At 41.9% G+C, this 27511-nt stretch overlaps 1 protein-coding gene across 1 annotated transcript; it reads left to right on the top strand.

Annotated features, from left to right (window-relative positions):
• The first annotated feature begins 443 nt into the window (after positions 1 to 443).
• Positions 444 to 27511, top strand: LOC145393624 (alpha/beta hydrolase domain-containing protein 17B). Its single transcript, XM_080267711.1, has 3 exons — positions 444 to 1325; positions 24768 to 24900; positions 27175 to 27511. The coding sequence occupies exons 1-3, from the start codon at positions 682 to 684 to the stop codon at positions 27256 to 27258; spliced, it is 861 nt and encodes a 286-aa protein (XP_080123837.1). The 5' UTR covers positions 444 to 681; the 3' UTR covers positions 27259 to 27511.

Raw genomic sequence — 27511 nt, 5'->3', positions numbered from 1 at the left:
ATCTTTTCAAGGTTCGTATGTGTAAGTTTCAAATAAATACATAAGGATATTCTCAATTGCAGGAAACAACAAAAAGGACGTTGACTCTGCTGAGGAAAATTTTCTACCGTGACATTTCAGCGTTATCAAGCTTGACTAATGCATATTATGAAGAGCAGTATTTTATTCTTAATTTTTTGCTTGTTATTTCAAAACAAAGTAGATAATTAAGCTTCATACTTTTTGACTTGCCACCTCCGGAAGAAGTTTTAAGGTATCAGGGAATAGAAACCTTGAATCATGGGATCCGTGGCCATTTTAAAGGATCGGGGAGAGTCACGGGAACGATGGTAAGGCACTGGATTCCTCTGTTTATGGCCTTGGGTTCCTGTGACACTCTCGCCGCGCCTTTTTGGGCTTCACATATGATCCCTTTCTGGCGTCTATACACTGAAGGGACTAAGTGAAGCAAGAAGGGGATGTTCATCAGTGAAAGGCAAAATGTGGGATATATACCGTCAACCTGGCCAGACTCTCACCTAATCTGACGGATCGGTTAATTGGCGGCCAGGGAAGTGATATATGGCTATAGGAGTGGGAAATGTTAGCTAAAAACGGATGAATAGGAGCGGGGCGAGAAGACGAAATCCTGACTCTTGTTTACACTCATTGTAGCTTTCGTGTGGGACCCCAGGAGGCAAGATGAATGGTTTGAGTATAAGAGATATTTGTTGTCTGTTCTGCTGGCCGCCCTGCCCGTCGAGTATAGCGGCTAAAATGGCGTTTATCCCCCCGGAGCCCACGTATTCCTTCACCCCAGACGACACGGGTTCCAGACACAGCCTCCACCTCACAGACAAGGCCGAGTGGCAGTTTACAGACAAGGAGAAGGAGGCCATTGAGGTGTTCTATACCCGCACCAACCGCGGCAACAAGATCGCCTGCATGTTCGTACGCTGCTCCCCAAACGCCCGCTTCTGCATCCTCTTCTCCCACGGCAATGCGGCGGACCTGGGGCACATGAGCAGCTTCTACCTTAGCCTGGGGACGCGGATAAACTGCAACATCTTCAGCTACGACTACTCCGGGTATGGGGTCTCGGCCGGGAAGCCCTCGGAGAAGAACCTCTACTCCGATATCGACGCCGCCTGGCACGCCCTCCGAACGCGGTACGGAATCTCACCGGAAAATATCATTCTTTACGGCCAGAGCATCGGCACAGCGGCCACCATAGACCTGGCGTCACGGTACGAGGTGGGCGCCGTCATCCTACACTCCCCCCTGATGTCTGGCATTAGGGTACTTTTTAATACCAAGCGGACCTGGTTCTTCGACGCATTCCCAAGGTGAGCAACGGCACAGTAGTATTATTATTATTATTACGGTAATATTAGTCATTAGTAGTATTAGTCTTAAAGGTATTGTTGTTATTATTAGTATTGGTATTGTAGTGGTGGTAGTAGCAGTAGTAGTAATCATAGAAAATACTGGGGATGAGACTCTTTAGTACAGTATGTAGTACCCAGTTCATACTTGGCGCTACTAATACATAATTTATCAATGCTTTAAAATTGTACTCTCATATTTTTACACAGTTACTCAAACTTTTTAATATATTTTTGCTCAGATTATTTTCCTTGGAAGACTACGCGATTGCAAAACAAGAATTATTTCCTGATAGATTGAATGAATAGATAAATAATTAAATGAGTGAATAAATAAATAAATGACTGAATAAATAGATAGATAAATAAATAAATGAATAAATACATAAATAAATGACTGAATAAATAGATAGATAGATAAATAAATGAATAAATACATAAATAAATGACTGAATGAATAGATAGATAAATGAATGAATAAATAGATAGATAAATAAATGAATAAATACATAAATAAATGACTGAATAAATAGATAGATAAATGAATGAATAAATAGATAGATAAATAAATAAATGAATAAATACATAAATAAATGACTGAATAAATAGATAGATAAATAAATGAATGAATAAATAGATAGATAAATAAATGAATGAATAAATAGATAGATAAATAAATAAATGAATGAATGAGTAAATAAATAAATGAATGAATGAGTAGATAAATGACTGAATAAATGAATGAATGAATGGTCTTCGCCCACTTTGTGACATTTCTTGCCGGTCCCCTTGTATGCATCTTGAAAAATGAAGAATCGCCACAGATATCTTCATTATACACTCCATTTTCAATTTTATGTGTCTGTTATGGATCACGTCTCTAATGTCTGTATGTAAGAATTGGCTGGTTGTTACTGCTGGGTGCTTTTATGCTGTTTATGTATAGTTAGTGTGTGTGTGTGTGTGAAGGGGGTGTATGTGTGATTATGTGTGGAGGGGAATGTGTGTGTGTGTGTGTGTGTGTGTGTGAAGGGGGTGTATGTGTGATTATGTGTGGAGGGGAATTGTGTGTGTGTGTGTGAAGGGGGTGTATGTGTGATTATGTGTGGAGGGGAATGTGTGTGTGAAGGGGGTGTATGTGTGATTATGTGTGGAGGGGAATGTGTGTGTGTGTGTGAAGGGGGTGTATGTGTGATTATGTGTGGAGGGGAATTGTGTGTGTGTGTGTGTGTGTGTGAAGGGGGTGTATGTGTGATTATGTGTGGAGGGGAATTGTGTGTGTGTGTGTGTGTGTGAAGGGGGTGTATGTGTGATTATGTGTGGAGGGGAATGTGTGTGTGTGTGTGTGTGAAGGGGGTGTATGTGTGATTATGTGTGGAGGGGAATGTGTGTGTGTGTGTGAAGGGGGTGTATGTGTGATTATGTGTGGAGGGGAATTGTGTGTGTGAAGGGGGTGTATGTGTGATTATGTGTGGAGGGGAATTGTGTGTGTGTGTGAAGGGGGTGTATGTGTGGAGGAATGTGTGTGTGTGTGTGTTCATACCTAATTGTATCTTTACAGGAATGAGTCAAGCTCGTACTGTCCCGTGTCATAAACCATTTTCATCATACATATCCTTAAATTTATGAGTGTGTGTGTGTGTGAAGGGGGTGTATGTGTTTGTGAGCAGGATGTGTGTGTGAAGAGGGTGTATGTGTGTGTGAAGAGGGTGTATGTGTGTGTGAGGGGAGGTGTATGTGTGGAGGGGGATTGTGTGTGTATTTTACCTAATTGTGATATACACGGAATGTACTATGCTCATGGGGTCCCGTCTCTGTTTCTCAATAAGTCAAATTTTGCTTTAAACTCGTTTAAGTTTTTAGACTGGACGATCTCTTTGTCCAGGCTATTCCACAGGTCTGTACATCTATAAGGAAAACTATATTGCTTGATATCCTTCAAGCAGCGTGGCTTCTTCAGTTTCATTCCGTGTCCTCTTGTTGCTCTCTTGTCCCATATAAACAGATCTTCTTTGTCAATTTTATCTACTCCCACCATGGTCCTGAACACTGCAATCATGTCTCCTCTCTTTCTCCTTTCTTCTAAGGAAGGCAAATCCAGTTTTTCCAGCCTCTTTCTGTACAACAGATCTGTCAGACTGGGGACCATCTTGGTTGCTGTTCTTTGTATTCTCTCAATCTTGTTTATATCTTTCTTTTTGCGTGGGCACCACACTACCGCTGCATATTCTAACCTGGGGCGGATCATGGCCACCATCAATTTTTTCATCATCTCCTCATCCATATAATGAAAAGCTACTCTTATATTAGTCAGGAGTTTATATGTCACTCTAACTGCCTTGTTAATTTGTTTTTCAGGTGACTAACTATCCCGGACCAACACTCCCAAATCTTTCTCTTCTCTTGCTTTTGTGATTGGTTCATTACCCATCAAATAATTCAGTGATGGCCTCCTGGCACTTTTACCCATTTCCAGTATTTTACATTTCTTTACATTAAATTTCATTTCCCACATCCGGCTCCAGTCGTGTATCCTATCCAGATCCTCCTGCAGTATTTTATAATCCTCCTCAACCTCTACCTTCCTCAAGATCTTTACATCATCAGCAAACAGACTTGCATAACTGTTCACTCCATCTACCATATCATTTACATAAACCAGGAACATTACTGGTGCCAACACCGAGCCCTGTGGGACTCCACTTGTTACTTCCCTCCATCCAGACATCCTATCCTTTATTACTGTCCTCATTTGTCTGTCTCTCAAAAAGTCTCTCATCCATTCCAGGAGGTTCCCCTTCAGTCCTCCTATATGCTCTAGTTTCCACATTAGTCTCGTACGGGGTACCTTGTCGAAGACCTTCTCCAAATCTAAATACACACAATCCACCCAACCATCTCTCTCCTGTAACACGTCAGTCGCTCTTGAGTAAAAACACAACAAGTTGGAAACACATGACCTTCCACTTCTGAATCCAAACTGACATTCAGCCAAAATATTCATCTCTTCCAGATATTTTATCAATCTATCTTTCAGAATTCTTTCACACAATTTTGCGACCATGCTGGTTAGAGACACTGGTCTGTAATTCAGGGGTTCTTCCTTGTTTCCTCCCTTATAAATTGGTACCACTTTTGCCCTCTTCCATTCTTGAGGCACTTTCCCATTTTCCAGAGAACACACGAATAAACTGTGAATCTTATCTGCCAGTTGTTCTCTGCATTCCTTCAGTACCCAATTAGAGATTCCATCTGGTCCTGGGGCTTTCCTTACATCATGAGTTTCCAGTAATTTATACACTTCCTGTACCTCCACTTTTATATCTTTTATCACCGGAACATTTCTAATCACTCCCTCCCCTTCCACAAACTCCTTTTCATTTGTGAAAACTGACTGGAAACGTTTGTTCATTATTTCTGTTTGCATTGCTGCATCTTTATAGACCTCTCCGTCTACTTTCAGTTTGGTGATTCCTTCCTTTTGTTTCAGTTTGCCGTTAACAAATCTATAAAACAGTTTGGGTTCATCCTTACATTTGTCTGTTATACCTTTTTCAAAATTCCTCTCTTCTTCTCTACGTATTCTTGTGTATTCATTTCTAGTTCTTTTATATTCTTCCTTTGTTCTGTTGTTACCTCTCTTTCTCCAGTTGTTCCATGCCATGTCTCTCTCTGTTTTTGCTATCATACACCTTTTATTAAACCACTCCTTTTTCCTGTTTTCTTTCCCCCTTACTCTTGGTACAAATTTTTCCACTCCTGAATTATAGAAGCCTAGAAAAATATCCCACTTCTTCTGTATCTCTCGATTCTCAGAATTTTCTCCAATCTGCATTTTCGAAAAATTTTCTCAAACCTGTAAAGTCTGCATTCTCGAAGTTGTATCTTGCCTGCCTATAAAGCTCCTCTCTTGGCTCCACGTTCCCTGTTATCATCTGGAACTCAGTGACCACATGATCACTTTTTGCAATAGGACACAGATATTCCGATGATTCTGTTACATCGGGTTCTTTGGTAAACAGTAAGTCTAGTCTTGCTGGTGTGTCCTCATCTTGGAACCGTGTCTCTTCTTTGACCCATTGCGTCATCACATTGTTCATTATTATACAGTATTTAATAACATAGTGCCCCACGAATCCTCGCTGCCTCCTGAGTCCCATTCCTCCCAGTTCACCTCTTTACAATTGAAGTCACCCATTAAAATTATGCTGTTGCTTTTCTCAATCTATCTATCTATCTGTCTATTGCCAGGCGCCATAATCCCATACAGGGTGGCCATTTGACTTCGAGTTATTTGTTTTACAGGGAGGGGCACTAACCCTCCACCAATGCACTTGACACGTAGGAGCACGTATGGTTTGGTTATATGGTTACCACCCAGCGTTGTAAATGATTTCCTGGCTTACAAGAAACCATTTGACTTGTCACTCAATGTAAAGCCACCTGTAACGGAAAGAAAAGCAATAAGTAGTGACAGGAAAAATGGGAGAAATAGGAAGAGAGGAGGGCAGGCACAGAAAAAGAATGATAAAGGCTAAGGAAGAAGTAGGCAGCACTACATCATTTTCTGTAAATAACTAGCCATGTCTGACAACATTACCTGGTATTCATCATCACTCCATGCTCTTGTCTTAGAGGGAACATACACTACTGCTATATCTCTCTTGCTATTCTCTCCACTTTCTAATTTCATATATATCACTTTGGCCCTGCCTTCTCCCATTTCCACGGAATCTGCATTCATGTTGTTCTTCACTGCTATCATCACTCCTCCTCCTGTTTTATCTTTTCTGTCTCTTCTCCACAGTTTGTATTTGCCATCCCCCATATGAACATCAATATCTTCTCTTAATTTGGTCTCTACAAAGCACATGATCGGATCTTGAATTTGGCTCTTTATTGTATTTTGTTTTTCTCTTGGAGGGAACTGTTACTGCAGGCTTATGGCCTTTGGTTCCTTCTTCCTCACATAAAAAAATAAATAAATAAAAAAATAAACATAACATCAGGTTCATGTACCCTCAAAAAATTGTTGATTTAAAGCCTTGCCGATATTAAACCATCAACATTAGTATATGCCACCTTCACATTATTTTTGATGTTTTTTATACCCTCTTTTCTCCTTCTCTCTGCCGGTACCACTTCCTTAATTTCTGATCCATGACTCTCCAATAAAACACTGTCTTCTCGTCCTCCGTTCTCTTCGTTTTTTTACCTTTGCTTCCTTTACTAACTCCTTTATTTTAGTTCTTTCTTCCTCAGTTGCATCTCTCCTTATCCAAACATTTTTTTAACCCTTCCTTGTCCGATAATTTCCATGTTCTACTGATAATTTCGTTAACTGTTGCCTGAGACTTAAACTTTACCTTCAATGGCCTTGCCCCTCCTTCCTCGTACTTTCCTAACCTAAACACCTCTTCACTCTCTTCTTGAGCTTTGTTGTTTTCCTCCATGACTGTTGATATTATTTCTTTAACTTTACTAAGTTCTTCTCTATCTCTTTCTGATCTTATTGTTATACGTTTTTCTTTAACTGAAATTATTACACATTTTTTATTATCTGTGTGTGTGTGTGTGTGTGTGTGTGTGTGTGTGTGTGTGTGTGTGTGTGTGTTCTTACCTAATTGTATCTTTACAGGAATGAGTCAAGCTCGTACTGTCCCGTGTCTTAAACCATATTTATCGTACTTATCCTTAAATTTGTGAATTGTTTTGGCACACACTATTTCATTCGGTAGTCATTCCACTGATCAACTGCTCTATTTGGGAAATTAAATTTCCTTACGTCTTTATCACCTCTCTTCTTATGCAGTTTTTTGCAGTGTCCTCTTGCTGATGCTTCTCTATATGTTAAGTAATTATTTATGTCTATTTTCTCCTTCCCTGATATGCATTTATATAGCATAATCATGTCACCTCTTTTCCTTCTCTCCTGTAGTGTTGGTAGATTCAGTTTATTTAGTCTTTCTTCGTAGCTTAGATCCCTTAAGCTTGGTACCCATCTTGTAGCGGGCCTTTGAACTTTTTCAATCTTGTCTATGTGTTTTTTGAGATGAGGACTCCAGACTACTGATGCATACTCCAGGGTTGGTCTGATGAATGATGTTATTATCCTTCTTCGCATGTCTTCATTTATGTATGTGAATGCTATTCTCATATTTGCAAGCAGTGTATTCATGTTCCGTACCTTCTCGCTGATGTGGTCAGCCGGAGATAGTCTGTTATTGATTATCACACCTAGGTCCTTCTCTCTTTCTGATGTGTATAGGGTTTTATTTCCTAACTTATAATCCCAATCAGGTCTTTTTCCACTTTTACCAAACTTGATTACATGACACTTGTCCACATTGAATTCCATTTGCCATGTATTACTCCATTCATGAAGTTTATTTAATTCTTCTTGTAGCTCTTTACAAGAGTCTGTGTTAGTAATTCTCCTCTGTATTTTTTGCATCATCTGCAAACATATTCAGATAGCTCTCATTTCCAGTGTTACTGTTTATATCATTTATATACACTAAAAACATGATTGGTGCCAGCACTGAGCCCTGTGGTACTCCACTAGTCACTTCTCTCCATGATGAGTAATTTCCCCTTAGTACTGTCCTCATTTCTCTTTTTATGAGAAAGTCTTGCATCCAACAAAACAGTTGCCTCAGATTCCTCCTTGATGGTACAGTTTCCATAAAAGTCTTTGGTGTGGTACTGTGTCAAAAGCTTTCTTGAAATCTAAATAGATACTGTCCACCCATCCTTCTCTTTCCTGTATTGTGTTTGTTACTCTGTCATAGTAGCTCAACAGATTAGTAACACATGATTTTCCTTTTCTGAAACCAAACTGTCTTTCTGTTATCATATTGTGTTCTAGATGATTTACCCAAGTAAGCTTTTCTAATACCTTGCTTACAACACTGGTCAGTGATACTGGTCGGTAGTTGAGTGGAATTTGTCTATTTCCTTTCTTGAATAAGGGGACAATATTTGCTTTCTTCCAAATATCAGGTAGTTTACCTTGACTCAAGGATTTCTTGAAAATTAAAAATAATGGTTTACTTAACTCCTTTGCACATTCTCGTAACACCCAACATGAAATTTCATCAGGACCACTTGCTTTTCCTCTGTCTAATCTACTTAACTCCTCCTGTATTTCTTTTTCTGATATTTGTATATCTGGTAGTATGTGTGGACATGCATGTTCCACATAGTCCCTCTCAAAATTATTTTCTTCTGTAAAAACTAATTGGAAATTCTTATTTAGTGCTTCACAAATATCTTTCTCTTGTGTATAAGTGATTCCCTCGTCCGTGATGGATTGTATTATATCTTTTACTTTGGTTTTGCTTCTGATATAGCTGTAAAACAGCTTTGGTTGATCACTACTTTTATTTATTATATCCTCCTCAAACTGTTTTTGGGCTTCCCTCCTTATTCTTCTATAATCGTTTCTTGCCTGTTTGTAATTATTATACGCCCTTTCACTATTGTGTCTTCTTTATCCATTCCACAACAAATCTCTTCTTTCTTTTGATTTTTTACATTCTGTATTGAACCATTTCTGTGTTTTCTTATCTGCTTCTTTGTGCTGTGGGATGTACTTCTGGACTCCTATTTCATAAAGTTCATAGAATTTTATATATGTGTGTGTGTGTCATATTCTTTGTCCTGCTGTCACTGTGTGTGTGTGTGTGTGTGTGTGTGTGTGTGTGTGTGTGTGTGAGCCAGTCTGGTGTAATCCTTTTTAAAGTAATGTTCTTATTTCCTTATTTTTTCTTATTTATTTATTATCATGGTATAACTCTGGTACCAGTATGACTTAATCCCATAAAGGGTGGCCACAAACAAATCACCTCCATGTCACCCTGTCCCCTGCCATATCGCTGCCCTTCCCCCAACTTGCACCCCTCTCTCTCATTTACCTCTCTGCTCTGCCATAGATTATTTTATTTCTAGATAATGTTTTTATTTTTTTTCAGCCATGTTTTCTGCCCTTTAATCCTGCCAGCACTTCATTGTACGCAGAAATGAATGGATCTTGAATTTGGCTCTCTCTTGTATTGTGTCTTTCTCTTGGAAGGAACAGTTTTGCGGGCTCATGGCCTTTGGTTCCTTCTTCCTCACATAAAAAAAAAAAAAAAAGATGAGCACTTACCTCCCTCCATGTACTGTATTCTGACGTCATATATTGTACACAGATATTTTAGGCTTTCTTCCTTTTTCTTTCTTTCTCCCCCATTATTGTTGCATTTCTCTTCATTTATAGTATTATTTTAGTCTTATGCATTTTCTTCATTTATAGTATTATTTTAGTCTTGCTATGGTTAGGTTATTTTATGCATTTTCAGTTTGATGTGGTTCCAAGGTCCATCTGTCCCCAATTGTTTATAAATGTTACGATGTGAATGAGACAAGTACCTGTTGTATGCCAGGGCACATTGTCACAGACGTTACATTTCCCCAGTGGAGTTCCCCAGGGCTCTGTTCTCTCTCTCTCTCTCTTTCTCTTTCTCACACACACACACACACATACACACACACACACACACACACACACACACACACACACATTCTTCAACCAATACTTGCATGACATTGCCACACCCCAGCCACTCACAAACATTGCCTCATGTGCAGATATCACCATAACAACACACCACACTGCAGACACAGCCAGCACACAGCAACAGACTACCTCAGTACACTACAGAGCTCCAGCCAAATCCACCACCAACAGTAAACATGAACACTGGTACTCTCCTCGCATCACACTTAACGATGTACCAGTATGCCTGCCACACACCCCCTCCACTAACATCCTTGAGGTGACGCTGGACTTGCCTTCAGTCACCATGTACAAGACATCAAGTGGCAGTGCACCCCCAGACTCAGTGCACTTAGGACAATTACATGGCCAGACTTTGGGCTGCAAAAAGAAACACTCCTGACTTTACAAACAATACATGGGATCAGTAATGCCCTGTGTCTCCCTGTCATAGGCTTCTGTGATATCTAATACTCAATACATCACCTTGCAAATCATACAGAACAGTGCTATACACATCACCACTGGCTTCAGCAAAACCACTGCCACACCACACTTACACGCTGAACCTAAAGTCTTCATTGTTAGGGACTGTCTTGATATGAGGGCCACACAGTTCTTTGCAGCAGCCAGTGCCAGTACACAGCATTCCTGTCATTACATAAGACACACAACACACTTAGCCACATAAATTAACCACCACATAAAGAACCACCACACAAATATTGGCAAGACCTGTTCAACGACATCCCACCTCCAGACATTACAACACTAGCAATGAAAAAACACCTTCAAACTCACTCAGCATGCAGGTCTATACAACACCACCACCACATCATACTAGAAGCCCTCCCTCCTGACATCCATCTATTAAACGTGTCCTTAAATAGAGATGATCGAGTTCACTTGGGTAGACACAGTGTGGGACGTCACCCAGCCCACCTCACCGGCATAGATTTGGGTTGGGTGGAATGACAGATGACACGTAGCCAGCTTGTAGAATAGACCCACACAACATCTGTCTATCTATCTATTGCCAGACGCCATAGTCCTGTAAGGGGTGGCCACAAACAAGTCGCCTCCATGTTGCCCCTTCCCCCACCATTTCGTTGCCCTGCTCCCAGCTCACACACCCCGCTCTCATACGCCTCTCCACTCCATCCCTCCATCTCATCCTTGGCCTCCTTCTCCCTCTCCGCCCCTCCACCTCACTCACATGCCACACTAAGACACAGGCACATCATCAGTGGTGTTGGGAGCCTGTGGGAGAACGCCATAGGGATGATTGTGGCATGCAGTACCGTATTTGCATTGTGTGTGTGTGTGTGTGTGTGTGTGTGTGTGTGTGTGTGTGTGTGTGTTTGTGTGTGTGTGTGTGTTGTGTGTGTGTGTGTGTGTGTGTGTGTGTGTTGTGTGTGTGTGTGTGTGTGTGTGTGTGTGTGTGTGTGTGTGTGTTTTACTGTCTCATCAACTCATTACCACTTTTCTCAGTTATTTTCACACACTCAAATGATAAGCTGTTTTATCACCACACACATCACTTAAGATAAAGCTGATATCTGTGGCCTTATCTCCAGTTTTATGGCACTAGTTGAAGACTTGTTTTATTTAACCCGTTTTTTTTTAGTCAGGGTTAATGCTCCTCAATGTGTTTGGCCGTGTGGAGAGGATGGAGAGTGAGAGACTGACGAGGAGCATTGTGGTGTGGATGTGGGTGTGATAGGAAGTGTTAGGAGAAATTCCTGAGGTGGTTTGGCCATGTGGAGAGGATGGAGAGTGAAAGACTGACAAGGAGTATATTGGTGTGGATGTGGATCTGATAGGAAGTGTTAGGAGAAATACACTGAGGTGGTTTGGCCATGTGGAGAGGATGGAGAGTGAGAGATTGACGAGGAGAGTGTATGGAATGTGAGTGAGGTGGAGGGGGAGAGAGGGAGGGGGAGGCCAAGGATGAGGTGGAGGGATGGAGTGGAGAGGTACTGTATATGAGAGAGGGGGTGTGAGCTGGGGGGAGGGCAGTCAAATGGTGGGTGACAGAGTGACTTGAATGCATTTTGTGTATGGCCACTCTTTGCAGGATTAGGGCATCAGGCTATAGATAGATAGATGATGGCTCTCTTTTTACTCTAACTTGGCCTAAAATTACCATCTCTATAATAAAGCTCTTTTTACTCTAACTCGGCCTGAAATTACCATCTCCACATATACTCTTTTTACTCTAACTTGGCCTAAAATTACCATCTCTGTAACTATACTCTTTTTACTCTAACTTGGCCTAAAATTGCCATCTCTATACCCGTTTTACTCAAACTTGGCCTAAAATTGTCATCTCTCCATCTTGAATATTGAGTTGTAACAAGAGATTAACACAGGATATGATGCTAGTCGTGGTAGGTGGTGGCGACCATCATCCACTCACTTGATGTAGTGCTGCCTACTTCTTCCTTCACCTTTATCATTCTTTTTCTGTGCCTGTCCTCCTCTCTTCCTATTTCTCCCATCTTTCCTGTCACTTCTTATTGCTTTTCTTTCCTTTACAGGTGGCTTTACATTGAGTGACAAGCCAAATGGTTTCCTGTAAGCCAGGAAACCATTTACAATGCTGGGTGGTAACCATATAACCAAACCATACGTGCTCCCTACGTGTCAACAAGTGGGTTGATGGAGGGTTAGTGCCCCTCCCCGTAAAACAAATAACTGAAAGTCAAGTGGCCGCCTCTTACAGGATTATGGCGTCTGGCAATAGATAGATAGATAGATGATGCTAGTCATGAGGAAGTGATATGAGAAGGATATATTCTTTTTACTCTAACTTGGCCTAAAACTGCCATCTCTCCGTCTTGAATACTGACTGGACTGGAAGCTAACTCAGGTTCCAAAGACAGCTAATCCCCAACAGTTGCTGGAAGCTGTTGGGAAGGGGGTGGTAGGGGTCATTTTTGTCTGCTGTGAATCACTGTGAATGAACATGTGGGGGTGTGTGAGTGGATGAGTAATGTGGGAGTGTGTCGTCCTGTCTTGGCTACCTCCCTTTTTGGGGGGAAGCAGCCTAGGTATATAAATAGATAGATAGATGGATAATGACTCAAAAAATGCCCGATATAACGTGGATATAACACTAGAAAAAATATAATAATGAGGTAGCTTAGATAAGACTGATATGTGTAGCCTTATCAGGTGTTTTGTGGTATTATGGTAGTTTAAGGATTAGTTTGTTTGTCCAGGTACGAGATATTAATCAGAATGAAGGTGAAATTAATTAGAATGAAGGTGAAATAAATCAGTGAAAGGGGTGGAAATGAGTTATAGGAGGAGCCTGTGGAGTTACATGGAGAGATGCCGTGGAAATGACTTATGAGAGAGGAACATGTGGAGGTGCAGCACACCCTCGATATAACGAACTAATTGATACCAAATCCTCGACGTTAAAGCCGAGCACCAAGCTGTTCGGTAATTTCCCAGGCGTTGTGGCTTTTACCGAACAAAGATCGTTAAATACAGAGCGTCGTTCGGCCATACAGTCCTACATAGTAACATAGAGGTAGGTCTTAACGGCCCTTTTCATCAATAAATGCTCTACTTATGGTGCCCCACCCAGAGACTGACACGATGTTCTGCAGATTGTGGAGGAGTGTGTGTGTGTGTGTGTGTGTCTTATTCTTTGTCCTGCTGTCACTGTGTAATTTTTTTAGTGGTTTTGTGTGTGTGTGTGTGTGTTATTCTTTGTCCTGCTGCCACTGTAATTTTTTTAGTGGTTTTGTGTGTGTGTGTGTGTGTGTGTGTGTTATTCCTTGTCCTGCTGCCACTGTATAATTTTTTTAGTGGTTTTAGTGTTTTAGCTGCAAAAGGACGAAAATCTTGACATGATTGAAGTGAACGGGGTATAGCATTGTGTGTACTGAATGCCATTTGAAATTGAATATGTGAAGCCCTAGGGTGGGGAGATGCGATAGGGTGTTAATACTGTGTAGGGGAGACAGGAGGGGAAAGGGGTGGAAGGGAGGGAGGAAGGAAGGAGTGGAGGGGGAGAGGAAAGGAGTGGAGGGAGAGAAGGAGGGAAGAGGTGGAAGAAAGGGAGGGAGGGGGGGAAGGAAAGGAGAGAGAGGGAAGGAGTTTAAGAAAGGAAGGAAGGGAGGGAAAGAGGGAAGGAGTGGAAGAAAGGAAAGGGGGGAGGAGTGGAAGAAAGGAGTGGAGGGAGAGAGGGAAGGAGTGGAAGAAAGGGAGGGATGGGGTGATCAGAGGAGTATTAGAGGGAGGGAGCGAAAGGGAGAAGTGTAAGAGAGGCAGGGAAAGGTGTGGAATGGAAGAAGGGAGGGAAGGGATGATAAAGGGAGGGGAAGAAGAGGAAAAGAGGGAGGGAAGAGTAAGAGGGAGGGAGAGGAAGAGGAAGAGAAGGATGAGAGGGGAAAGAAGGAGAGAGGGGGAAAGACTAAGGTGAGAGGGAAGGAGAGGGAATGATGAATGATTGAAGGCATTATAGTTAATTATTGAATGAAAAATGGTGCTGTGTGTGTGTGTATAACTCTTATTATGCAGCTGGTGATGAATTATTATTATTATTGTTATCATTAAATTTATTATTATTATTATTGTTATCATTATTATTATTATTATTATTATTATTATTATTATTATTATTATTATTTTTGTCCATCATGAAACAGAAAATATCACATCTCACTTTAAAAATTGTTTCACTTAAAGCACCTTTGCCTCCACACACCAAACACCTTACCCCCACCTGGATGCTAGGTTACATATTTCTGTACTCCTTTCACCTTAACTTGGCCCAGATTTTCGTCCTTTTGCAGCCTATTTCACGTACTTCATATACTCCTTTCGCCTTAACTTGGCCCAGATTTTTGTCCTTTTGCAGCTTATTTCACGTACTTCATATACTCCTTTCACCTTAACTTGGCCCAGATTTTCGTCCTTTTGCAGCCTATTTCACGTACTTCATATACTCCTTTCACCTTAACTTGGCCCAGATTTTCGTCCTTTTGCAGCCTATTTCACGTACTTCATATACTCCTTTTGCCTTAACTTGGCCCAGATTTTCATCCTCTTGTCCCGTATTTCATGTACTTCATATGCTTCTTTCACCTTAACTTGGCCTAGATTTTCAGCCTTTTGCGGCTTATTTCACGTAGCTCAGTGGCAGAAAAAGACAATACTACGGCTCTACATCCTCTCCATAGCACTTCTTCGTGACTAGCTTCATATTCTACTGTTAATCTATTGGCTGTACATCCTTTCCATAGCACTTCTTCGTGACTAGCACCATATTCTAGTGTTAGTCTCTCGCTCTCCAGCCCCTATGGGATTGAGGCAGATTATTATTATTATTATTATTATTATTATTATTATTATTATTATCCCTTTGCGGGATTAGGGCGTCAGGCTATAAATAGATAGATAGATTATTATTATTATCATTTTTATATTTAGTTATTATTATTATTATTATTATTGTTATTATTATTATTATTGTTTATTCCCTGCATGTCAACAAGTGGGTTGGTGGAGGGTTAGTGCCCCTCCACATAAAACAACTAACTCAAAGACATGCGGCCACCCCTTATGGGATTTTGGCGTCCAGCAATAGATAGATAGATAGATAGGTTGTTAAAGGAGTACAGACTGGAAAGGAAGCCTCAGAAATGGGCTTTGTTTAGTAGTAGTTGAGATGTGCGAGTGTAATGTGTGTGTGTGTGTATGTGTGTGTGCTAGTGTAATGTGACTGTGTGTGTGTGTGTGTGTGTGTGTGTGTGTGTGTGTGTGTGTGTGTGTTTTCTTGGTGGTGTGTGCAAGTGTCATGAAGAAGCCTGTCAAGGTTAGGTCCCTGCTTCCTCAAGGCTGACACACTTACACACACACACACACACACACACACACACTCTCTCTCTCTCTCTCTCTCTCTCTCTCTCTCTCACACACACACACACACACACACACACACACACACTTATAAGAAAAGCTTGGGTAAATCATCTAGAAGAACACAGTCTGATAACAGAAAGACAGTTTGGTTTCAGAAAAGGAAAATCATGTGTTACTAATCTGTTGAGCTACTATGACAGAGTAACAAACACAATACAGGAAAGGGAAGGATGGGTGGACAGTATCTATTTAGATTTCAAGAAAGCATTTGACACAGTACCACACCAAAGACTTTTATGGAAACTGTACCATCAAGGAGGAATCTGAGGCAACTGTATTGTTGGATGCAAGACTTTCTCATAAAAAGAGAAGTGAGGACAGTACTAAGGGGAAATTACTCATCATGGAAAGAAGTGACTAGTGGAGTACCACAGGGTTCGGTGCTGGCACCAATCATGTTTTTAGTGTATATAAATGATATAAACAGTAACACTGGAAACGAGAGCTATCTAAATATGTTTGCAGATGATGCAAAAATACAAAGGAGAATTACTAACACAGACTCTTGTAAAGAGCTACAAGAAGAATTAAATAAACTTCATGAATGGAGTAATACATGGCAAATGGAATTCAATGTGGACAAGTGTCATGTAATCAAGTTTGGTAAAAGTGGAAAAAGACCTGATTGGGATTATAAGTTAGGAAATAAAACCCTATACACATCAGAAAGAGAGAAAGACCTAGGTGTGATAATCAATAACAGACTATCTCCGGCTGACCACATCAGCGAGAAGGTACGGAACATGTATACACTGCTTGCAAATATGAGAATAGCATTCACATACATAAATGAAGACATGCTAAGAAGGATAATAACATCATTCATTAGACCAACCCTGGAATATGCATCAGTAGTCTGGAGTCCTCATCTCAAAAAACACATAGACAAGATTGAAAAAGTTCAAAGGGCCGCTACAAGATGGATACCAAGCTTAAGGGACCTAAGCTACGAAGAAAGACTAAATAAACTGAATCTACCAACACTACAGGAGAGAAGGAAAAGAGGTGATATGATAATGCTATATAAGTGCATATCAGGAAAGGAGAAAATAGACATAAATGATTACTTAACCTATGGGGAAGCATCAGCAAGAGGACACTGCAAAAAACTGCATAAGAAGAGAGGTGATAAAGACGTAAGGAAATTCAGTTTCCCAAACAGAGCAATTGATCAATGGAATGCACTACCGAATGAAATAGTGTGTGCCAAAACAATTCACAAATTTACGGTTATGTACGATAAATATGGTTTAAGACACGGGACAGTACGAGCTTGACTCATTCCTGTAAAGATACAATTAGGTAAGAACACACACACATACACACACACAGAGTCTAAACTACAAAAGGAGCAATTATCATGACCTGAAGAAGTCCTTTTTAAAAATTGATTGTGAAAAAGAACATAGAGGACAAGATTTAAGTATTATGTATAGAAAATTCTGTGATTTTTATGATACAGGAGTCCAAAATTACATCCCACAGCTCAAAATAACAGACATGAAAATAAAGAAATGATTTAATCTATCTATCTATTGCCAGACGCCATAATCCGGTAAGGGGTGGCCGTTTGTCTTTGAGGTATTTGTTTTACGGGGAGGGGCACTAACCCACTCGTTGACACGTAGGGAACACGTATGGTTTGGTTATATGGTTACCACCCAGCATTGTAAATGGTTTCCTGGCTTACAGGAAACCATTTGGCTTGTCACTCGATGTAAAGCCACCTGTAAAGGAAAGAAAAGCAATAAGAAGTGACAGGAAAGATGGGAGAAATAGGAAGAGAGGAGGGCAGGCACAGAAAAAGAATGATAAAGGCTAAGGAAGAACTAGGCAGCACTACATCAAGTGAGTGGATGATGGTCACCACCACCTACCACCAAATGGTTTAATACAAAAAGTAAAAAATCAAAAGAAGAGAAAGAGATTTGTTGTGGAATAGATACAGAAGACACAATAGTGAAAGGGCATATAACAGCTATAAACAGGCAAGAAATGATTGTACAAAGGTAAGGAGGGAGAGACAGTTTGAGGAGGACATCATAAATAAAAGTAGTGATCAACCAAAGCTGTTTTACAGCTATATCAGAAGCAAAACCAAAGTAAAAGATATAATACAATCCATTACGGACGAGGGAATCACTTATACACAAGAGAAAGATATTTGTGAAGCACTAAATAAGAATTTCCAATCAGTTTTTACAGAAGAAAATAATTTGAGAAGGACTATGTGGAACATGCATGTCCACACATACTACCAGATGTACAAATAGCAGAAAAAGTAATACAGGAGGAGTTAAGTAGATTAGACAGAGGAAAAGCAAGTGGTCCTGATGAAATTTCATGTTGGGTACTAAGAGAATGTGCAAAGGAGTTAAGTAAACCATTATTTTTAATTTTCAAGAAATCCTTGAGTCAAGGTAAACTACCTGATATTTGGAAGAAAGCAAATATTGTCCCCTTATTCAAGAAAGGAAATAGACAAAATCCACTCAACTACCGAACGGTATCACTGACCAGTGTTGTAAGCAAGGTATTAGAAAAGCTTATAAGAAAAGCTTGGGTAAATCATCTAGAAGAACACAGTATGATAACAGAAAGACAGTGGGGGAGGGGGAGACCGAGGATGATATGGAGGGACAGGGTGGTGAGGATGGAGAATGAGAAATTGACTAGGAGAGTGTATGAGAGTGCAGTGCAGGGGGGAGGAGGGGGGGATGATATAGAGAGAGACGATGGAGAATAAGAGACTAACTAGGAGAGTATGAGTGGGGTGGAGAGGGGGATAAGGGAGAGGATGGAGAATGAGAGACTGGCAAGGAGAGTATATATGAGTGCAATGGAGGGGGAGAGACTGACTAGGAGAGTGACGTGGAGGGGGTAAAGGCCTCTGACAAATGAGATAGTGAGTACATTCATCCATTACATTATCAGATTTAGGGACAGAATCGCAACGTATAAACACAAGTCTGCCGCAAGCTACTGTTTCCATTCTGTTGATGGAGAGTGAGAGACTGACAAGGAGAGTGTATGTGAGTGAGGTGGAGCGGGGGAGAGGCAGAGGGAGGCCAAGGATGAGATGGAGGGATGGAGTGGAGAGGTATACGAGAGAGGGGGGGTGTGAGCAGTGACAGTGGAGAGGAAGGAGAGTGAGAAACTAATGAGGAGAGTGTTTGTGAGTGAGGTGGAGAGGGTGAGAGGGAGGGGGAGGCCAAGGATGAGATGGAGGGATGGAGTGGAGAGGTATATGAGAGAGGGGGGTGTGAGCTGGGAGCAGGGCAGTGAAATGGCAGGGGACAGGGCGACATGGAGGCAGTTTGTTTGTGGCCACCCCTTACAGGATTAAGGCAATAGATAGGTAGATAGACCCCTTCTCTTTTAGGCCGCAGTGAAGTTGAAAATATTGACAGTGATAATATTCCTTGGTGGTAGGTGGTGGTGACTATCATCCACTCACTTGATGTAGTGCTGCCTACTTTTTCCTTCTGTCTGTCCTCCTCTCATCCTACTTTTCTGTCTGTCCTCCTCTCTTCCTATTTCTCACCATCATCCACTCACTTGGTGTAGTGCTGCCTACTTCTTGCTTCACTGTTATCATTCTTTTTCTGTGCCTGCCCTCCTCTCTTCCTATTTCTCACCATCATCCACTCACTTGATGTAGTGCTGCCTACTTCTTCCTTCACCTTTATCATTCTTTTTTTGTGCCTGTCCTCCTCTTCCTATTTCTCACCATCATCCACTCACTTGATGTAGTGCTGCCTACTTCTTCCTTCACCTTTATCATTCTTTTTCTGTGTCTGTCCTCCTCTCTTCCTATTTCTCACCATCATCCACTCACTCAGTGTAGTGTTGCCTACTTCTTCCTTCACCTTTATCATTCTTCTTCTGTCTGTTCTCCTCTCTTCCTATTTCTCACCATCATCCACTCACTTGATGTAGTGCTGCATACTTCTCTCTTCCTATTTCTCACCATCATCCACTCACCTGATGTAGTGCTGCCTACTTCTTCCTTCACCTTTATCATTCTTTTTCTGTGCCTGTCCTCCTCTCTTCCTATTTCTCCCATCTTTCCTGTCACTTCTTATTGCTTTTCTTTCCTTTACAGGTGGCTTTACATTGAGTGACAAGCCTAATGGTTTCCTGTAAGCCAGGAAACCATTTACAACGCTGGGTGGTAACCATATAACCAACCCATACGTGTTCCCTACGTGTCAACAAGTGGGTTGGTGGAGGGTTAGTGCCCCTCCCCGTAAAACAAATAACTCAGAGTCAAGTAGCCACCCCTTACAGGATTATGGCGTCTGGCAATAGATAAGTAGATAGAAGATCGTGGATACAAGTTAGATTTATTTATTTATTTATTTTATTTTTAATGTAAGGAAGAAGGAACCAAAGGCCAGGAAACGGCAAACTGTTACCTCCAAGAAAAAACACAAAATTACAACAGAGCCAAACTCAAGATCCATTCATTTTGAGATAGATAGATATGGACTGAAGTAGATAGACATAATAGACAAGATAGATGAATAGTTATGGTGATGGTATACCAGTTAGATTGATAGGTAAGGATTGAAGTGGCTAGATAGATAGATTCTGATTGAAATAGATAGATAGATAGATGATGGTATGATTTTGGATAGATGTAATGCTGTTTTTTATTGCTTTTCTTTCCTTTACAGGTGGCTTTACATTGAGTGACAAGCCTAATGGTTTCCTGTAAGCCAGGAAACCATTTACAACGCTGGGTGGTAACCATATAACCAAACCATACGTGCTCCCTACGTGTCAACAAGTGGGTTGGTGGAGGGTTAGTGCCCCTCCCCGTAAAACAAATAACTCAAAGTCAAATGGCCACCCCTTACGGGATTATGGCGTCTGGCAATAGATAGATAGATAGATAGGTAGATGTGATGTTGTTTCACCTCCGTTGTTGGCGAGGACGTGGGTTGCCGTGGTAGGGAGTAGGAAGTACAGCCAAGACACTTTTCTGGCCTCACCTCTGGCTGTGGTGAGGGAGGGAGAGGGGGAAGGAAGGATGGGTGTCAGTGAGGGAGGGGAGGGGAGGGAGAAGAGACAAAGACTATTGTTATTATTATTATTATTATTACTATTCATTCTTTCCTCTTCCTTCTGCCTGTGGGTAACTCTACATTGAGTGACAAGCCAAATGGTTTCCTGTACATCAGGAAACTATTTACTATGCTGGATGGTAACCATATAACCAAATTATGGCGCCTGGTGGTTTAGTGGGTAACTAAGGCGCTCCAATCGGATTGAGCCGTTGAAGGTTTATATCCAAGGGATGGTTGGGGTTTATTGCTCATGTAATGCCACTCAGGGATGAGTGAGGCTGGTCAATCTCATCTTAAATGTCAGGACCAACTTGCCTAGCCCCGGGCTCCTACGCTTCTCATGGGGCAACGTAGGATTGGATGATGGATGGATGGATGGATTATTATTATTGTTATTATTATTATTATTAGTAGTAGTAGTAGTAGTAGTAGTACTACTACTACTACTACTACTACTACTACTACTACTACTACTACCACCACCACCACCACCACCACCACCACCACCACCACCACTATCATCTATTATTATTACTATTATTATTATTATTACTCTTACTGCTACTGTGTTTGTTATGTGATGATAAACACAAGAACGTAAGAAGTGAATTATTGTACGTCTATCTATCTATCTATCTATTGCCAGACGCCATAATCCTGTAAGGGGTGGCCGTTTGTCTTTGAGTTAGTTGTTTTACAGGGAGGGGCACTAACCCTCCACCAACCCACTTGTTGACACGTAGGGAACACGTATGGTTTGGTTACGTGGTTACCACCCAGCGTTGTAAATGGTTTCCTGGCTTACAGGAAACCATTTGGCTTGTCACTCAATGTAAAGCCACCTGTAAAGGAAAGAAAAGCAATAAGAAGTGACAGGAAAGATGGGAGAAATAGGAAGAGAGGAGGACAGACACAGAAAAAGAATGATAAAGGTGAAGGAAGTAAGTAGCACTACATCAAGTGAGTGGATGATGATGAGAAATAGGAAGAGAGGAGGACAGGCACAGAAAAAGAATGATAAAGGTGAAGGAAGAAGTAGGCAGCACTACATCAAGTGAATGGATGATGGTGAGAAATAGGAAGAGAGGAGGACAGGCACAGAAAAAGAATGATAAAGGTGAAGGAAGAAGTAGGCAGCACTACATCAAGTGAGTGGATGATGGTGAGAAATAGGAAGAGAGGAGGACAGGCACAGAAAAAGAATGATAAAGGTGAAGGAAGAAGTAGGCAGCACTACATCAAGTGAGTGGATGATGGTGAGAAATAGGAAGAGAGGAGGACAGGCACAGAAAAAGAATGATAAAGGTGAAGGAAGAAGTAGGCAGCACTACATCAAGTGAGTGGATGATGATCACCACCACCTACCACTATTATCATCACTAGTATCGCCGCTCGTCTTTCTGGAAATCCCCGAGTATATGAAGGCTGTGATTGAACTACCTCTAGGCTGTCTTTTTTTTCCTTACTTTCTCTATCCCTCACTCCCCTGACTCTTTCTCCTCTCTCCCTTGATTTATTCTCTCTCTCTCTCTCTCTCTCTCTCTCTCTCTCTCTTTTTTAAGCTTGAGGTCCTGTTCTATTTTTTTTGTTTTTTATTAACCCTACTTATTTATTTTTATATTTCTATGATTCCAAGGCCCAGTAGTTTGTAGGTGTGATAGTGATGGTGGTGGTGGTGGTGGTGGTGGTATTAGTGATGATGATGATGATGGTGGTGGTGGTGGTATTAGTGATGATGATGATGATTGTGGTGGTGGTGGTGGTGGTGGTGGTGGTATTGGTGATGATGATGGTGGTGGTGGTGGTGGTGGTGGTGATGTGGTTGTGGTTGTGGTATTAGTGATGATGATGATGATTGTGGTGGTGGTGGTGGTGGTGGTGGTGGTGGTATTGGTGATGATGATGATGACTGTGGTGGTGGTGGTGGTGATGTGGTTGTGGTTGTGGTAGTAGTGATAATGATGATATGGTTGAGGTTGTGGTAATAGTGATATGGTTGTGGTTGTGGTAGTAGTGATGATGATGATATGGTTGTGGTTGTAGTGATGATGATATGGTTGTGGTTGTGGTATTAGTGATGATGATGATGATGGTGGTGGTGGTAATAGTAATAGTGATGATATGGTTGTGGTTGTTGTTGTGGTAGTGATGATGATGTGGTTGTGGTGGTGGTAGTAGTGATGATGATGATATGGTTGTGGTTGTAGTGATGATGATGATATGGTTGTGGTTGTAGTGATGATGATGATATGGTTGTGGTTGTGGTAATAGTGATGATGATGATAATATGGTTTCTTTTCCTGCAAGAGATAGATTACATTCCTTTTCTCTCTTACCCGATCTTTTCCCGGTACCACTGATAGATAGATAGATAGATAGTCTCTCTAAGCCAGTCTTTTCCAGCGAGAGAGAGATTACATTCGTCTCTCTAACCTAATCTTTTTCCTGGGAGAGATAAATTACATTCTTTTCCCTCGAGAGATAAATTACATTCCTTGTCTCTCAAACCTGATTATTTTCATTGAGAGGTAAATTACATTCATTGTCTCTCAAACCCGATTATTTCCAGCAAGAGATAGATTACATTTGTCTCTCTAACCTAATCTTTTCCAGCGAGAGATAGATTACATTAATTGTCTCTAACCCGATTATTTTCATTGACAGGTAGATTACATTTTTCTCTCCAACCTGATCCTTTTCCAGCGAGAGATAAATCACATTCTTTTCCCTCGAGAGATGGATTACATTTGTTGTCTCTCTAACCTGATCTTGTTCCAGCGAGAGATAAATTACATTCGTTGTGTCTGTAACCCAATTATTTTCCTGCAAGAGATATATAGATTACATTCGTTCTCTCTGACCTGATCTTTTTCCAGCAAGAGATAGATTACATTCCTTGTCTCTCTATCTATCTATCTATTGCCTGATGCCTTAATCCCGTAAGGGGTGGCCACAAACAGATCGCCTCCACGTCACCCTGTCCCCTGCCATTCCACTGCCCTGCTCCCAACTCACACCCTGCTCTCTCATATACCTCTCCACTCCATCCCTCCATCTCATCCTTGGCCTCCCTTTCCCTCTCCCCCCCCTCCACCTCACTCATATACACTCCTCATCAGTCTCTCACTCTCCATCCTCTCCTCTCCATCCCTCCATCTCATCCTTGGCCTCCCCCTTCCTCTCCCCCTCTCCACCTCACTCACATACACTCTCCTCAGCAGTCTCTCACTCTCCATCCTCTCCTCTCCATCCCTTCATCTCATCCTTGGTCTCCACCTCACATACACTCTCCTCAGCAGTCCCTCACTCTCCATCCCTTCATCTCATCCTTGGCCTCCACCTCACTCACATACACTCTCCTCATCAGTCTCTCACTCTCCATCCTCTCCACATGGCCAAACCACGTCAATGTGTGGATTGTCTCTAACCCGATCTTTTCCAGCGAGATATAGATCTTATTCACTGTCTCTCTAACCTGTTCTTTTCCCGACAGCATTGATAGATAGATAGACAGATAGATAGATAGTCTCTCTAACCCATTCTTTTTGAGCAAGAGATAGATTACATTCGTTGTGTCTCTAACCCAATTATTTTCATTGAGAGGTAAATTACATTCGTCTCTCTAACCCAATCTTTTCCTGTGAGAGATAATTACATTCGTTTCTTATGAGAGGTAGATTACATTCGTCTCTCTAACCTGATCATTTTCCTGTGAGAGAGAGATTATATTTGTTGTGTCTCTAACCCGATTATTTTCATCGAGAGGTAGATCACATTCGTCTCTCTCACCCTTTTCCTGTGAGAGAGAGAGATTTCATTCATTGTTTTTCTAACCCGATCTTTTCCCGACAGCATTGAGAAGGTACCCAAGATCTCGTCGCCGGTGTTGGTGATCCACGGGACGGAGGATAACGTAGTCGACTTCTCCCACGGCCTGGCCATCCACGAACGTTGCCCCCGCGCTGTCGAACCTCTCTGGGTGGAGGTGAGACGGTGTTTTTATACTCTGCTTAGCTACGTTTTTCTTAGTTATGGATTTATACGTGTGACTCTCCGTACGCTTGGTTATGATTTTATGCTTAGTCACAGGGAGAGACAGACTGACAAATGAAGTGAAGGACCAGTGCTGAGAAATAGGGAGGTGAGTATGGAAGTTAAGAAGTCACTGCATGATAGTATTGTGATCCCTACCCTGACTTGTGGAAGCGAGGTGTGGACCTTGTAAGAGGGGAACAAGTCAAGAGTGAGAGCAGTGGAAGTGAGTTACTTGAGAGGAGCATGTGGAGTGACATGGAGGGACAGGTTGACAAATGAAGAAGTGAAGGAACATTGTGGGGTGGATGTGGATGTGATAGGAAGCGTTAGGAGAAACACATTGAGGTGGTTTGGCCATTTGGAGAGGATGGAGAGTGAGAGGCTGATGAGGAGAGTGCATGTGGGTGAGGTAGAGGGGGTAAAAGGGAGGGGGAGGCCAAGGATAAGATGGAGGGATGGAGTGGAGAGGTATATGAGAGAGGGAATGTGAGCTGGGAGCAGGGCGGTGAAATGGCGGGGAACAGGGCGACATGGAGGCGATTTGTTTGTGGCCACCCCATACGGGATTAAGGCGTCTGGCAGTAGATAGATGGTAGAATGCTAGGCCTGGGGTGGGGGGGGTTAGGTGTATGATAGAAGAATTAAGAGGAAGGATGGGACTGGAGTGTATTGGTGTTGTGATGAGGAGAGGTGGATTGGGATGGGCATGTGGAGAGGATGGAGGATGACAGCTGGGTGTGGAGGGTGAGAAGTGTGAATGTTGGGGGTGGGGTTGTGAGAGACAGACCGAGTATGGACTGGAGTGTTTTGGTGTTGTGATGAGGAGGGGTAGATTGGGATAGTTTGAGCATGTGGAGAGGATGGGGTGTGTGAAAGTTATGGTTTTATGCGTATGACTCTTCTGTACGCATATTTATTCAGTACTTGGTTACTATTTTCCACGTAATGGTTTTATACATACTCATGATTTTATTTTGTAATCACAGTTTTATACAGATAACCCTTAGTACATTATTGGGTCATATTTTTGAAACCCAGTCAAATAATGATGTGTTTTTGGCTACTGATCAACCACCAAACAAACTGCAAATTACAAGGAGTCCAATTCAGCCGCTCTACCTGAAGGACGGCCCCACAGAAGCAGGTGGTGACTGTGGTTGACGGGTCTGCTCGTCCAGGCACACGAGGGATAAGCAATAACAAGAACAACAGCCTTTCTCGTCTTCGTGTTCTTGTGTGTGTGTGTGTGTGTCATCCAGTGTATGATTTTCCACACTGTTTGGTAAATCACACACCTTGTCTGTTTTTTTTTTTTGGTCATTGGATGCAACATTATATACTGGTTATGCTGCTGCTGCTTCTCATACTGCATTTGTCTCTCCTTTATTATTATTATTATTATTATTATTATTATTATTATTTTTATACCAGTATGTATTTTTTGTGTCCTGTCTTACCCCAGTCTTTCATGAGGGAGGGAGTCAGGATGATGAGATGATGTTGATTCTCTCTCTCTCTCTCTCTCTCTCTTCCAGCATAGTTCTGTGAGGTGCAAGAATTGTTAATATGATGATGATGATGATGATGCAGACAGTGCTAATGTCGATGATGATGATGATGAATATATTCCATTATTATGATGATGATAATGAGGAGGAGGGAGGATGGTTGTGGCAGTGTTAACAGTGTTGCTGTTGCTACTGATGATGATGATGATGATGATGATAATAATAATAATAATGAGGAGGTGGATGATGATGATGATGATGATGATGATAATAATAATAATAATGAGGAGGAGGAGGAGGTAGAGGATGATGATGATGATGGTGATGGTAATGACTGATGGTGGGGGTGATGATGATGATGATGATGATGATAATTGTGATGTTGGGGGTGATGATGGTAATGACTGTGATGGTGTGGGTGATGATGATGATGACTGTGATGGTGGGGGTGATGATGATGTCTGTGATGTTGGAGGTGATGATGATGATGTCTGTGATGTTGGTGATGATGATGATGACTGTGATGTTGGAGGTGATGATGGTGATGACTGATGATGATGATGATGGTGATGATGATGATGTCTATGATGGTGGGGGTGATGATAATAATAATGATGACTGTGGGGATGGTAATGATGATGATGATGATGACTGATGATGGTAATATTGATGGTGTATCCTTGTCGCACTCCTGCTAATGCAATGTTGTGTTTCAGGGGGCAGGGCACAATGACGTTGAGTTGTACAGTCAGTACCTGGAGCGTCTCAAGCAGTTTGTGTCGGTGGAGCTGGTCAATTGACGTCTCGGGGAGGCCCCCCCACCGTCCTCACAAGGGGGGCTCAACCACCACCCCCGCCACACCTCAGGGGCGTGCCGGGCGGGGTCAGGGCAGGGGCCAGGGCAGAAGGCAGGGCAGCTGGGGCGTAGCTGGGATGTGGAGGTGGGCATGATCGCCACGGAAGGCATGTTTACCACGGAGGGGGTCATGGCGTCGGAGGGTCGGCTGGCCGCTGCTCTGGCTGCCCCGCCCCGCCCCTCGCAGTCCCTACCCC

Source organism: Coenobita brevimanus, chromosome 3 (genome assembly GCF_032717465.1).
Source record: "Coenobita brevimanus isolate Jiangsu-jjx chromosome 3, ASM3271746v2, whole genome shotgun sequence".
Taxonomy (NCBI): domain Eukaryota; kingdom Metazoa; phylum Arthropoda; class Malacostraca; order Decapoda; family Coenobitidae; genus Coenobita; species Coenobita brevimanus.
The sequence above is the reverse complement of the archived record's forward strand: the minus strand, read 5'-3'. Positions and strand labels throughout refer to the sequence as shown.

Coding starts and splice junctions, on each gene's coding strand:
- LOC145393624 (XM_080267711.1), top strand. CDS start 682: ATGAATGGTTTGAGTATAAGAGATATTTGTTGTCTGTTCTGCTGGCCG. Junction 1,326..24,767: donor TTCTTCGACGCATTCCCAAG/GTGAGCAACGGC, acceptor TTTTCCCGACAG/CATTGAGAAGGTACCCAAGA. Junction 24,901..27,174: donor TCGAACCTCTCTGGGTGGAG/GTGAGACGGTGT, acceptor GTTGTGTTTCAG/GGGGCAGGGCACAATGACGT.